A 14726-nucleotide genomic window follows, 5' to 3' on the forward strand; every position below is an offset into this window, starting at 1 on the left:
CCCCGCTGGGTCACTGTCTGTGCAAAGTTTGCACGTTCTCCCCGTGTCTGCGTGGGTTTCCTCCGGGTGCTCCGGTTTCCTCCCATAGTCCAAAGACGTGCAGGTTAGGTGGATTGGCCATGCAAAATTGCCCTAGTGTCCAAAAAAAAAGATTAGGATGGATTATTGGGTTACGGGGATAGGGTGGAAGTCAGGGCTTAAGTGGGTTGGTGCAGACTCGATGGGCCGAATGGCCTCCTTCTGCACTGTATGTTCTATGGTTTTAGTCATTTGCAGGATGTGGTCATCGCTGGGAAGGCCAGCATTTATTGCCCATCACTGATAAGGTGATTGTGAGCCAACTCGATTGCAAGTGAGTAGCTTGCTAGGCCATTTCAGAGGGCAGTTAAAAGTGAAGCACATTGCTATGGTTCTGGAGTTAGATATAAGACAGACCGGGTAAGGACAGCAGATTACATTCTTAAAGGACATAGTGAGTCAAATGACTTCTTACAACACTCCAGTAGTTTCATGGTCACTAATACGAGTCTAGCTTTTTATTCTTTTTTTATTTCCCAAAATCAATTTAAAGAACCCAATTATTTTTTTCAATTAAGGGGCAATTTAGCATGGTCTGTTCACATTCCCAGCACATCATTTTGGGTTTTGGGGGTGAGACCCACGCCGACACTGGTAGAATATATGCAAACTCCACACGGACAGTGACGCATGGCCGGGATCGAACCCGAGTACTCAGCACCGTGACACAGCAATGCTAACCGCTGGACCACCGTGCTTATTCTCATGCTTCTGTTCAAATCCCCCCCCCCCTTGGCATCGCTCCTCACATTCTCTATAAGCAACTTCAAGTCTCTAAGAACTTTGTATTCTTTCAATCCTGGCCTCATGCTTGCATACTTCCATCGGCAGCTGGGTCTTCAACTTTCTAAGCTCTAAACTTTCAAAACCTCTGTGCGCACCATGGGTCAGCGCACAGCTTAAGAGTATGCATGGAGAGCCAGAGTCTCCAATCAGCATTCAGCTCTGAATGCTGATGAGTGATGGTTCATCTGGGAACTGCAGTTTGAGCCAAGTCCATGGCACCATGACTTGCTAAGCTGGACAGGGGAGCTTGAAGAGATCTGGAGAAATCAGAGGAGATTCGATAGTTAGGCACTTCTGCAGCTGCAGACGTGAATCCAGGAGACTATATTGCCTCGCAGGATTTGCCAGGGTCAACGCTGTCACTGAGCAGCTGCAGAGCACCCTGAGGAGAGGAGACTGAACAGCCAACCGTCGTGGTCCACATATGCACCAATATGTGCTGAATCTATGTAGCTAGATAGGAAATTAGCAAGCAGAATCTCAAAAATAGTAATGTCAAGGTTACTCCCAGGGTCACACACAAACAAATAGAGAAATAGGAGAATAAAGCAGATGAATGGGGGCCTGGAAAGGTGATGCAGGAGACAGGGATTTAGATTCCTGGGACATTAGGACCAGCTCTGAGGGAGATGAGATATGTACAGGTCAGCTAGGTTGTAACTAACAGAGCCAGGACTGAGTTCCTTGCAGGGTGATTTGCTCCTGCCATTAGAGAAGGTTGAAACTAACTTAGACAGTAAGAAGTTTTACAACACCAGGTTAAAGTCCAACAGGATTGTTTCGAATCATTAGCTTTCGGAGCACAGCTCCTTCCTCAGGCGAATCCGGAGGAGATGTTTGGATGTCTGGAAAGCAGTGCTCCGAAAGCTAGTGATTTCAAACAAACCTGTTGGGCTTTAACCTGGTGTTGTGAGACTTCTTACTGTGCTCACCCCAGTCCAACGCCGGCATCTGTACATCATAATTTTGACAGGGTTATGTAAGAGAGGAATATCATGGGGCACATGCTGGGAGAACAGATAGCCCTGTAAGTCATTAAATAAGTTCTGGGTAAAAGGGAAAATAATGCATTCTAAATTGAAGTTACTGCGCATGTATGAGAGTGCACGGGATGAGGTAAATAGGATTGGTGCGTTGCAGGCACAGATGGCAACTTGGAAATATGATGCTATGGTTATAACAGTGGCCAAGCTCAAAGAGAAGTTGGACTGGGTATTAAATATTCCTGGATCCATGATGTTCAGGAAAGAAAGGAAAGGAGAAGGGGTGGCAGTATTGATTAAGGATAATATTGAAGTGCTGGAGAGGATGTCCCAGAGAGATCAAAAACAAAAACTATTTGGCTAGAGCTAAGGAAAAAAAAGGTGCAATTTACATTGTTCACTGTAGTTTATAGGCCACCAACTAGTGGGGAGATGTAGAGGAACAAATATGCAAGGAAGTTACAGGGAGATGCAAGAATTCTAGAGTAGTCATAATGGAAGACAATAATTATCTAACGAGAGACGGGAATCATAGTTACGGAAAGGACAGAGAAGGGCACGATTTCCTGGACTGTATTCAGGAGAATTTTGTACTGCAGTGTGTTTTCAGTCCAACACGAAAAGGGGCACTGCTAGACAACGTTTTGGGGCATGTGATGGGCCAAGTGGCTCAAGTGTCAGATGAGGAATATTTGGAGACAATCATAAGATTTACAAAATTGGCCAGGTGACAGGAAACAGTGGGTAGAGATTTATGGATTTTTTTGGTACTGGAGGAAGGTTTATAGTGGAGCTCCCCAGGGGTCGGTGTTAGGGCCCCTACCCTTCCTGGTATGGGACGCCATCTAACCAAAATAAAACATAGTGCCGTTCTGGGCAGGATTAGTGGGGTCGTTCCTGGCTCCCATAACCTTCTTCTCTGCCCGAGTCTTAATTTACTAGCAAGTTTTCCAGCAGCTATAAACCCAGATAGCGTTCCTTAAAACTCCTGAGTAACATCACCAGGATAAGTTCGGTCATCATTTCTCTTTGCAAGTTCAAGGGTCCTTTCATGAGTCATTCCTCTTACTTGACTAATTTTCAGAGACCAGTTAAGACAGGAGTCATTTCTAAGCCAGACTGGTTAAGGATTGCAGACTCCCTTCCCTAAAGGAAGGAAATCAGTGCACCCGATAGGTTTTTACCACAATTCGGTAATTTTATGGTCACTATTACTGATATTAGTTTTTTTATTTCAGATTTATTAAGTTAATTGGAATGAAACTCCCTCCAGATGCCCATGGTGAGATTTGAACTCATGTCTCTGGATCATTAGTCCAGGCCTCTGGGTCAAGCAACATGCTACTGGACCCCTTTTATTATTCTCTATAAAGTAACTTGCACCAAAACCCTTTCATCCATTTCCCGAACTTGCTGATCCACAGTGCTTCCAAGTTCGCCAACGCTCAATTTTAATATTCACACGCTTGTGTTCAAAGCCCTCCGTGGCCTCAGCCCTCACAATCTTTTTGACCTGCTCCAGCCTTTTAATCCTCCAGGAACTCTGTGATCCTTCTACTGGGGCCTTGCGTTCGGTCGTTAACCACACCGACCAATCAGGCATTTTAATTTCCCAACAGAACCTTGACTTTAAGAGCACAGAAATATTCCTCCATGTTGTTGAACACTTCCTCTGCAGCAGCCCCCTGTTATCACTTACCACCTTGAGCAAAGGTTTGCACAGTTGACTTGCTGAAACTCCTTTGGGTAAAGTTGTCAAGAGCTATGTTATGAAATTCATGGGAGGAATGTAAAGAGGAAGGGAAAACCAAATTTCTATCTGAACATTACCATTTTGAGAAAAGAGGGGCTGGATCTTCCGTCCCGCCGCGCCACATTTCTGTGTCAGCACGCCGGTGGGATGCTCCGTTAGGCCGGCTGGTCAATGGGGTTTCTCATTGTGGGGCAACCCCACGCCGTCGGGAAACCCCCGGGCTGCCGGCAAAACAGAGCATCCCGCCGGCGGAGAATCCAGCCCGCGGGCTCTGCCATGCACAGGACGAGGAGAGAGCATGGAGGTGCTTATGTGTCACAGCTAGGAGATAAATGAGGCACCATGTCAACGAAACGTGTTGCGCAAATGAATAGTCGCATAAGAAGGTTTTCGCAGATTTTTAAAAAAGGAAATGGAAGGCTTCGATAAAAGGAAAAATAGGTAAGACCAATGAGCGATTTATGCTGTGCAGAGTTTACTGCTACGTAACATGTATGAACTCAAATTCCTCCCCCACATTGCGCTTTTAGGAATTTGGGCACTGCAACATCATTAAGCCTTTCGCCAGCTTTCAGCTCTCTGCTGAAAATGTTAGTTATGTTTCAGATGCTCTGGGCTGCTATTTCGGAAGGTTTCTCTGGTGGATTAGCATCTCTCTTCCCCATCAAGTTTTGTTTCACAAAACCTCTTGATATTTTTGCCAATGAAACAACTTTGTTTTACTTCACACCTTGCCCTGATCAGCAACAGCAACATCCCTTGCATTTATATAACACCTGCAATGTAGAAGAACATCCCAAAGCACTTAAATTCACCCAGGGATGCAATGTACAATTGGGCAGATTTTACATGGTCTGTGGAACAAGGGAAGTCGACGGATTTAATGGATTTTTTCTTTTCCGGTTAGTACATATAAATAAGGAAATGGCAGTAAGTTCCAAACACGAATCAATTCAGGTGGCTCTGACAATATTGTAAAGACACACGGCCTCTCGGCATCACAGGCTGCCTTACATTTGCGACCAGAAATGTGTTAGAAAGAAGGAATGAACCTCGCATTTCCTCAGGATGTTCCAAAGTGCGTTACAGTCAGTGAAATGCTTCTGAAGTGAATTCGCTGCTGCAACGTAGGAGAGATGGAAATCGATTGTGCACTGTAAGCTCCCACAAGCAATAATGGGATAATTACCAGAGAATCTGTTTTTGTGATGTGAGCTGTGAGATAAATATTGGAACCAGGAGGAACTCATCTGTTCTAGAAATAATGCTTTGAGATATCTTATCTGATGATTGTTAGGATACTGAACCAGACCCCAGCATTTGTTAGGACACCGGACAAGAAATCCATGCAACTTTTTTTTTAATTTGTAAAACTGTGAGGAAAGGAAGCTTCACCCCAGGAGTCAAGCCTCTGACCAATCGGTATCTTTCATGTTAAAACAAAATTTTATTTAAACACACAATTATCCACATTAACATCAAATGGGCTGGATTCTCCGCCCCGCCACATTTCTGGTTCAGCACGCCGGCAGGATGCTCCGTTACGCAAGCTGGTCATTTGGGACAGCCCCACGCCATTGGGAAACCTCCGGTCTGCCGACAAAACGGAGCACCCCGCTGGCGAAGAATCTAGCCCAATAGCTTTATCGGTTAAACAGTTCTTAAACACAAGGAAAAGCATAACCTTACTATCTGTACCTGCTACTAACTCCAGTTAAGCACCCCACACATTTCAAATGCCACCTATAAATAAAGTGAGCAAAACAGATTACTTGCTTAGTTGTGCAGACGTTTGGAGGAAGTTCCTTTCAAGAGCAGATTCGGTACCCTTCTTCTCAACCTAGCAGCAGTTTGCAAAACTGCTGTTCAACTTAAAATCCTTCTGCCTTGTCAGACTCACATCCTATGGCAAACAGCAAAACTACAGACAGACCTGGCTCCTCCCAGTAATTACATCATCTGTATCCAACTAAGATGTCATATAACTTGCTTAGCTCGGACTAAATCTAACCCCTCATAAATTATCTACTCTCCAGCGAATTCTCAGCAATTATAACAATATCTCATTAGCCCTTTTATCTCCAGCCAAGTAAATAGTTGGAATGGATCATGACATCACCTTCTACACCCTTAATTACAGCTTTAGCAGACACGGGGCTGGACTCTTCCGCCACGCCCACCTCAAGAATGCCATGGGTGAGCCGCGTAGAATGGAGAACTCCATTGACCTTGGATGGGATTCTCCTGTTGCCGGGTGGCCGTGGCCGGAGAATCCCGCCACAGTCTGGATACCTTAACCTAGGTTCTTTAATCGTATTACTTCAACAAATATATACCTTAACAAAGACTTTTAATAACATTACTGCCATAAATATAAAATATTATATAGAACAATTTCTACATTCATCACAGGTTTTGTCAGAAATGCAGCGCCTCTGCCAGCACAACACTCCATCGGTCCTGCACTGGAGTGTCAGTCTAGATTGTGTGCTCAACTGAGACAAGAATCCCCGGCCTTTGGGCTCAGAATGGAGCGTGTGGCCACTGAGTCACAGCTAGGAAACCTCAAAAACTGGTACTTAGATGTAGAAACAGAAGATGCTGGTGATGAATAGCATGTCTGCCCACATGTGAAAGAGAAAAATTATTGAATCTTTCAACCGTGAATCCCACTTGAAATGGTGCCGAATCTCTTTCAGATACTACCTGATCGGTGATACTTTTCGGGTTTTCTTATCCTTTGCTGCAACTAATGGTTTATCACGCACGTGCAATCTTAATCTCGTGCAATGAGTAGCAGTGTCCTCTCTACATCCTATCAAGGCAACAGTACATTATCTAAATGATGGCTATTTATTTTTAGAAAAGCATGCTTTATACTTCTACTGTTCTGGAGAGATTAACAGCAGCTGTGCACCTACCATTAAGGGTCCGTTTCCAAAATCCTGGTTATCAATCTTATCCTTTCAAGGTTCAAGTTAGCGACAACTAAGCAACGCTGGCTTATAATAACAGGCTGCAGCATTTGAAACGAGTGCTTCCGAATCACAATGTTGACTATGTCTGAACATAAGTTGTCTGGAGTACTGACAAGGTGTCAAATGACTATGTTCTAGGATCAGGGAATGGTTGCAGCCCAGCAACTGTTTTCCCCTCATCCACCTGTTTGGTCACCTTCTCAAAGAACTCAATAAGGTTTGTGAGGCAGACCTACCCTTCACAAAACCGTGTTGACTATCTCTAATCAAATTATTCCTTTCCAGATGATTATACATCCTATCTCTTATAAACCTTTCCAAGATTTTGCCCACAACAGAAGTAAGGCTCACTGGTCTATAGTTACCAGGGTTGTCTCTACTCCCCTTCTTGAACAAGGGGACAACATTTGCTATCCCCCAGTCTTCTGGCACTATTCCTGTAGACAAAGATGACTTAAAGATCAAAGCCAAAGGCTCAGCAATCTCCTCCCTAGCTTCCCAGAGAATCCTAGGATGAATCCCATCCGGCCCAGGGGACTTACCCTAGGCCCACTCCCCCGCCCTATCCTGGTAACCTGATAACTCCAGCTAACCTTTGGACACTAAGGGACAATTTAGCATGGCCAATCCACTTAACCAGCACATCTTTGGACTGTGGGAGGAAACCGGAGCACCCGGAGGAAACCGATGCATACACGAGGAGAAAGTGCGAACTCCACACAGACAGTCACCCGAGGCTGGAATTGAACCCTGGTCCCTGGCGCTGTGAGGCAGCCTTGCTAACCACTGTGTCACCATGCTACCCATGGCGTGATGGTTTGCACGTCACTGGCTTTCTCCCTCAGCACTGCTGTGCGAATCGGATAGAGACAACAGTTTTAAAAAATATACGGGGAATAAATTAAGAATGTATTAAAATTAGTCACTTGGTGACGTAGCTGTGCTTTTTAACTCACTAACTGTAATCATTTTGGTAATTTCCTCAGAGACTACACCTATTCTCCTCAGAAAATAACTTCTACTTCTGTCCCTTGCAGTTTTTAAACACAAGTTTGATAAAAGAGCAATGCATATTACCTTTCTCATTCCCCGTTTCCTTGACAATTTTGCCGACGGACAACAGTCCCTGATTTTCGTGATTGCCAGCTGAAACAAAAAGGAAACACAAAACTGTTACCACGCTCGCTGTCCTCTCATATACACAAGATGAGTGCCAGCCACTGGCAACAGTGCACTGCAGAGGAGGGAATAAACTCAAGCTTGTCACGCTCTCATTCACCGGCTGCTTAGCTATCTGCACGCACACATATTTAAAAAAAATACAAACATGAACCTGATCTTCCTCAGAAAGGCCGCGATAACCACCGACTGGATGCATCAGAAGAAGCCGTGCAGCACCTGGGTTTAATCGCAGAAATCAATCAGTCTTACGAAGGTCTTTACCAATGCTTATCCAGGGTGGCACGGTAGCACAGTGGTTAGCACTGCTGCATTACAGCGCCAGCGTCCCAGGTTCGATTCCCGGCTTGGGTCACTGTCTGTGCGGAGTCTGCACATTATCCCTGTGTCTGCGTGGGTTTCCTCCGGGTGCTCCGGTTTCCTCCCACAAATCCCGAAAGACGTGCTGTTATGTAATTTGGACATTCTGAATTCTCCCTCTGTGCACCCGAACAGGCGCCAGAATGTGGCGACTGGGGGCTTTTCACAGTAACTTTATTGCTGTGTTAATGTAAGCCTACTTGTGAGAATAAAGATTATTATAAAAGATGTGTTTTGTTATAAAACAAAGTAATTCATTGCAATGTCATCTTTATTACAGGTGAGGAGTGCAGTGCAATAACAGAGAGCAGGAACTGATTCATCAGGGCACCTTGTGACAACCAATTTGTCCCATTCAACCCACTGTTCCAACTAACAGAAATCAAAGTCAGCTGTTCGTCTTAGTGTGGTATAAGCATTGAGACTTTCTCACAGGAGAATTAGTGAACCAATCTAGCGATATGACTTCATGGAAGGGAACAAGACAGGTGACAGGATAGGTGACGGTACAGTGGTATACAGTCGGCTGGGGGGGAGGGGGGGCGGGAGGACCCCTGAGGAGTCCTCAACATTGACTCTGGACCCGGTGAAGTCTCATGGCTTCAGGTTAAACATGGGCAAGGAAACCTTCTGCTGATTACCACGTACCGCCCACCATCAGCTGATGAATCAGTACTGCTCCATGTTGAACATCATTTGGAGAAAGCACTGAAGGTGGCAAGGGCGCAGAATATTCTCTGGGTGGGGGACTTCAATGTCCATCACCAAGAGTTGCTCAGTAGTACCACCACAGACCGAGCTGGCTAGTCCTAAAGGACCCAGCTAGACTGAGACTGCAGCAGGAGGTGAGGGAACCAACAAGAGGGAAGAACATATTTGTCCTCATCCTCACCAACCTGCCTGCTGCAGATGCATTTGTAATGACAGTGTCGGTAGAAGTGACTCCACACAGTCTTCTTGTGGAGACAAAGTCCCGTCTTCATATTGAGGATATCTTCCATCGTCTTGTGTGGCCACTAACACCGAGCTAAATGGGATAGACTTCAAACAGGTCTTGCAACTCAACACTGGGCATCCATGACGCACTGTGGCCATCAGCAGCAGTAAAACTGTACTCAACCACTATCTGCAACCTCAAAACCTGGCATATCCCCCACTTTACCATTACCACCAAGCTGGGGGATCAACCTTGGTTCAATGAGGAGTGCAGGAGGGCATGCCCCGAGCAACATCAGTCTTTCCGAAAAATGAGGTGTCAACTTCGTGAAGCGACAACACGAGGTTACTTGTGTGCCAAACAGCATAAGCAGCAAATAAGAGGAAGAGCTAAGCGATTCCACGACAAATGCATCAGATCTAAGCTCTGCAGTCCTGCCATATCCAGCCGTGAATGGTGGTGGACAATTAAACAATTCACTGGAGGAGGAGGTTCCACAAAATATACCCATTCTCAATGGTGGCGAGCCCACCACATCTGTTCAAAAGACAAGGCTGAAGCATTTGCAACAATCTTCAGCCAGAGGTGCCGAGTGGATTATCCATTTCGGTCTCCTCTGAAGGTGCCCAGCATCACAAATGTCAATCTTCAGCCAATACGATTCACTCCATTTGATATCAAGAAATGGTTGAAGACACTAGATACTGCAATGGCAATATCCCGGCAATAGTACTGAAGACTTGTGCTCCAGAACTTGCTGCAGCCTAGCCAAGCAGTTCCAGTACTCCTGCAACACTGGCATCTACCCAGCAAGGTGGAATGTTACCCAGGAGCGACCTGTACACAAGAAACAGGACAAATCCAACCCAGCCAAACACCGCCCAATCAATCTGCTCTCCATCATAAGCAAAGTGATGGAAGGAGTCACCAACAGTGCTATCAAATGGCACTTACTCTGCAATAACCATGGACACTCCTGACCTCAATACAGCCTTGGTTCAAACTTGGACAAAAGTGCTGAACGCCAGGGGTGAGGCGAATGACTGCCCTTGATATCAAGGCAGCACTTGACCGAGAATAGCATCAAGGAGCCCTAGCAAATCTGGAGTCAATGAGAATCAGGGGGAGTCGTACCTGGCGCAAAGGAAGATGGCTGTGATGGTTGGAGGTCAATCATCTCAGCTCCAGGACATCCCTGCAGGAGTTTCTCAGGGTAGTACCCTAGGCCCAACTATATTCATCTGCTTCATCCCCTTCCATCATGTCATTGGTGGGGATGTTCAGAGATGACTGCCCAATGTTCAGCACCATTCACGATACTGAAACAGTCTATGTCAAAATGCAGGAAGACCTTGACAATATTCAGGCTTGGGCTGACAAGTGGCAAGTTACATTCACTCCACACAAGTGCCAGGCAATGACTATCTTCTGCAAGAGAGGATCTAACCACCGCCCCTGACATTCAATGGCATTAGCATTGCTCAATCCTCCACAATCAACATCCAGGGATTACTATTAATTGGAAACTGAACTGGGCTAGCCATATTAATACTGTGGCTACCAGACCAGGTCAAAGGCTAAGAATCCTACGGCGAGTAACTCACCTCCTGACCCCCTAAACTCTGTCCACTATCCACAAGGCTCAAGTCAGGAGTGTATTTGAATTCTCTCCACCTGCCTGGGTGAGTGCAGCTCCAACAAAATTCAAGAAGCTCAACACCATCCAGGACAAAGCAGCCCGCATGATTGCTCCCCTTCCACAAACAGTCAATCCCTCCGCCACCGGCGATCAGTGGCAACCGTGTGTACCATCTGCAAGAAGCATTGCAGTAACTCGCCATGGTTCCTTAAGCAGCACCTTCCAAACCCACAATCTCTCCCATCTAGAAGGACAAGAGCAGCAGTTACCTGGGAACCCCGCCACCTGGAAGTTCCCCTCTAAATCACTCACCACCCCGACTTGGAAATATGTCACCGTTCCTTCACTGTCGCTGGGTCAAAATCCTGGAACTCACTCCCTAACAGCACTGTGGCTGTACCTACACCTCAGGGACTGTAGTGGTTCAAGAAGGCAACTCACCATCACCTTCTGAAGGGCAATTAGGGATGGGCAATAAATGCTGGCCTAACCAGCGACGCCCACATCCCGTAAATTAATTTTAAAAAAGGAGCGCTGCACTGTAAGAGGTGCTGACTTTCAGATGAGACATCAAACCTAGGATGAATCTTGCCCACTCAGGTGGACATAAAAGATTTCATGGCACCATTAATAAAGCGGAGGACCTCTCCCAGTGACATGGCCAACAGATTCGGAAGGCGACGGGTCCGGACAGGATCCCTGGTTGTTCCCTCAGAGCCTGCGAAGACTTGTTGGCAGATGTGTTCGCGGACATCGTTAACCAGTCCCTACTCCGCTCCGACGTCCCCATCTGCTTCAAGAAGGTGCCAAAGAAGAACCAGGCAAAGTGCCTCAATGACTACCAGTGGCCCTGACTTCAGTCGGAATGAAGTGCTTTGAGAGGTTGGTCATGAAGCGCATCACCTCCATACTCCCAGAACACCTTGATCCACTGCAATTCACATACCGCCGCAACTGGTCCACAGCAGATGCCATCTCCCTGGCCCTACACTCATCCCTAGAGCATCTCGACAACAAGGAGTCCTACATCTGACTCCTTTTTATTGACTACAGCTCCGCCTTCATCACCATAATCCCAACCAAGCTCACATCAAAGCTCCAAAACCTAGGACTTGGCTCCTCACGCTGCAATTGGATCCTCGACTTTCTGAAGCACAGACCACAATCAGTAAGAATAAACAACAACACCTCCTCCACAATAGTTCTCAATACCAGGGGCCCGCAGGGCTGCGTACTTATCCCCCTACTATATTCCTCGTACACACGCGACTGCATGGCAAAATTTGGTTCCAACTCCATCTACAAGTTTGCTGACCATACAACTATCGTAGGCCGGATCTCGAATAACGACGAGTCAGAATACAGGAGAGAGATAGAGAACCTAGTGGAGTGGTGCAGCGGCAACAATCTATCCCTCAATGCCAGCAAAACTAAAGAGCTGGTCATTGACTTCAGGAAGCAAAGTACTGTACACACCCCTGTCAGCATCAACGGTGGAGATGGTTAGCAGTTTCAAATTCCTAGGGGTACACATCTCAAAAAATCTGTCCTGGTCCATCCGCGTCGACGCTACCACCAAGAAAGCACAACAGCACCTTTACTTCCTCAGGAAACTTAAGAAATTCAGCATGTCCACATTAACTCTTAACAACTTTTATAGATGCACCATAGAAAGCATCCTATCCGGCTGCATCACAGCCTGGTATGGCAACTTCTCGGCCCAGGACCGCAAGAAACTTCAGAGAGTCGTGAACACAGCCCAGTCCATCACACGAACCTGCCTCCCATCCATTGACTCCATCTACACCTCCTGCTGCCTGGGGAAAGCGGGCAGCATAATCAAAGATCCCTCCCACCCGGCTTACTCACTCTTCCAACTTCTTCCATCGGGCAGGCGATACAAAAGTCTGAGAACACGCACGAACAGACTCAGAAACAGCTTCTTCCTCGTTGTTACCAGACTCCTAAATGACCCTCTTATGGACTGACCTCATTAACATTGTGTACCTTGTGTTGCCCTATTATGGATTTTCTTTTTTTCCTTTTCTTTCCGTGTACTGAATGATCTGTTGAGCTGCTCGCAGAAAAATACTTTTTAACTGTACCTCGGTACGCGTGACAATAAACAAAATCCAATCCAATTTATTTGCCAACCAACATCACTAAAGAAGAACAGATCATCTGACCAATGTCACTCCATTATTTGAGACATGTAGGAAAGACAAACTTAGATATTATAGGTTTATTAACTTAACCTCAGATGTGGAATCTGTTCCAGGGACAAACATTTAGTCAAATGTGATCAGAGCCATCGTAGTTTTTACAAAGGATAAGTCCTGTCTACAAAAACCTATCTGAATATGTTGAGTAGCAAACCAACATGGGAAATAAAGGAAAGAGAAAATGCTGGAAAATCTCAGCAAGAAGTGCAGAGGATACCGGAAGTTACAGCAAAATGTGCAGAGAATACCAGAAGTCTGCAGAGGGATTTGGATAGGTTAAGTGAATGGGCTAAGGTCTGGCAGATGGAATACAATGTTGACAAATGTTAGGTTATCCATTTTGGTAGGAATAACAGCAAAAGGGATTATTATTTAAATGATAAAATATTAAAACATGCCGCTGTGCAGAGAGACCTGGATGTGCTAGTGCATGAGTCGCAAAAAGTTGGTTTACAGGTGCAACAGGTGATTAAGAAGGCAAATGGAGTTTTGTCCTTCATTGCTAGAGGGATGGAATTTAAGACTAGGGAGGTTACGCTGCAATTGCATGAGGTGTTAGTGAGGCCACACATGGAGTATTGTGTTCAGTTTTGGTCTCCTTACCTGAGAAAGGACGTACTGGCGCTGGAGGGTGTGCAGAGGAGATTCACTAGGTTAATCCCAGAGCTGAAGGGGTTGGATTACGAGGAGAGGTTGAGTAGACTGGGACTCTACTTGTTGGAATTTAGAAGGATGCGGGGTGATATTATAGAAACATATAAAATTATGAAGAGAATAGATAGGATAGATGCGGGCAGGTTGTTTCCACTGGCAGGTGAAAGCAGAACTAGAGGGCATAGCCTCAAAATAAGGCTAAGTAGATTTAAGACTGAACTTAGGAGGAACCCCTTCACCCAAAGGGTTGAGAATCTATGGAATTCCTTGCCCAGTGAAGCAGTTGAGGCTCCTTCATTAAATGTTTTTAAGATAAAGATAGATAGTTTTTTGAAGAATAAAGGGATTAAGGGTTATGGTGTTTGGGCTGGAAAGTGGAGATGAGTCCACAAAAGATCAGCCATGATCTCATTGAATGGCGGAGCAGGCTCAAGCGGCCAGGTGGCCTACTCCTGCTCCTAGTTCTTATGTTCATCTGTAGGGAGAGAAAAGAGCTAACGTTTCGAGTCCGATGACTCTTTGTCAAAGCTGGATTCAAGTTTCGGATTCCAGCATTCGCAGTAATTTGCTTTTATCCAGTGGGAAATAAAGGATTGCCTTATGGATGTTATTTCCATGGACTTTCAGAAGACATTAGACAAAGTTCCACATGCGATACTGTTAACAAAAATAAGAGCACATGGAATTTGAGATAGCCTCGTGTTTTGGATAGGAGATTGGTTAGGAGGCGGGAGATAGAAAATAAGGATAATGAGTTTGAACTCTAATCGGCTGGATGTTTATCTCTTTGTTCTTTGATGGGATGTGATTGCCCTTGAACTGAGTGGCATTTTAAGAGTCAACCACATTGGTGGCATGTAGGTCAGGCAGGGTAAAGGCAGCAGATTTCCTTTCCTAAAGGACATTAGTGAACCAGGTGGGTTTTTACGACAATTGACAATGATTTCAAGGTCAGCGTCAGACTTTTAATTCTAGATTTTTATTGAATTCAAATTTCACCATCCGCCGTGGCGAGATTCGAACCTGGGTTCTCAGAGCATGACTTTGGGTGGCTGGATTCCTAGTCCAGCGACAATACCACTATGTCATCGCACGTGACTAATGCTATCCCCCAATAATGTGCACTGAGTTCTCAGCTTTCATTATATGAATGATTT

General features: G+C 45.6%; 1 protein-coding gene across 3 annotated transcripts in view; it reads right to left on the reverse strand.

Annotated features, from left to right (window-relative positions):
- The window catches only part of dhrsx (dehydrogenase/reductase (SDR family) X-linked), a 326269-nt gene that overhangs the window by 174916 nt on the left and 136627 nt on the right, over positions 1-14726 (reverse strand). For all 3 annotated transcript variants that reach the window (XM_072477317.1, XM_072477319.1, XM_072477320.1), the window contains one exon: positions 7656-7724. In XM_072477317.1, the coding sequence (XP_072333418.1) occupies positions 7656-7724 (69 nt within the window). The remainder of the gene's footprint in view (positions 1-7655; positions 7725-14726) is intronic.

The sequence above is a fragment of the Scyliorhinus torazame genome, chromosome 15 (assembly GCF_047496885.1).
Source record: "Scyliorhinus torazame isolate Kashiwa2021f chromosome 15, sScyTor2.1, whole genome shotgun sequence".
Taxonomy (NCBI): Eukaryota; Metazoa; Chordata; class Chondrichthyes; order Carcharhiniformes; family Scyliorhinidae; genus Scyliorhinus; species Scyliorhinus torazame.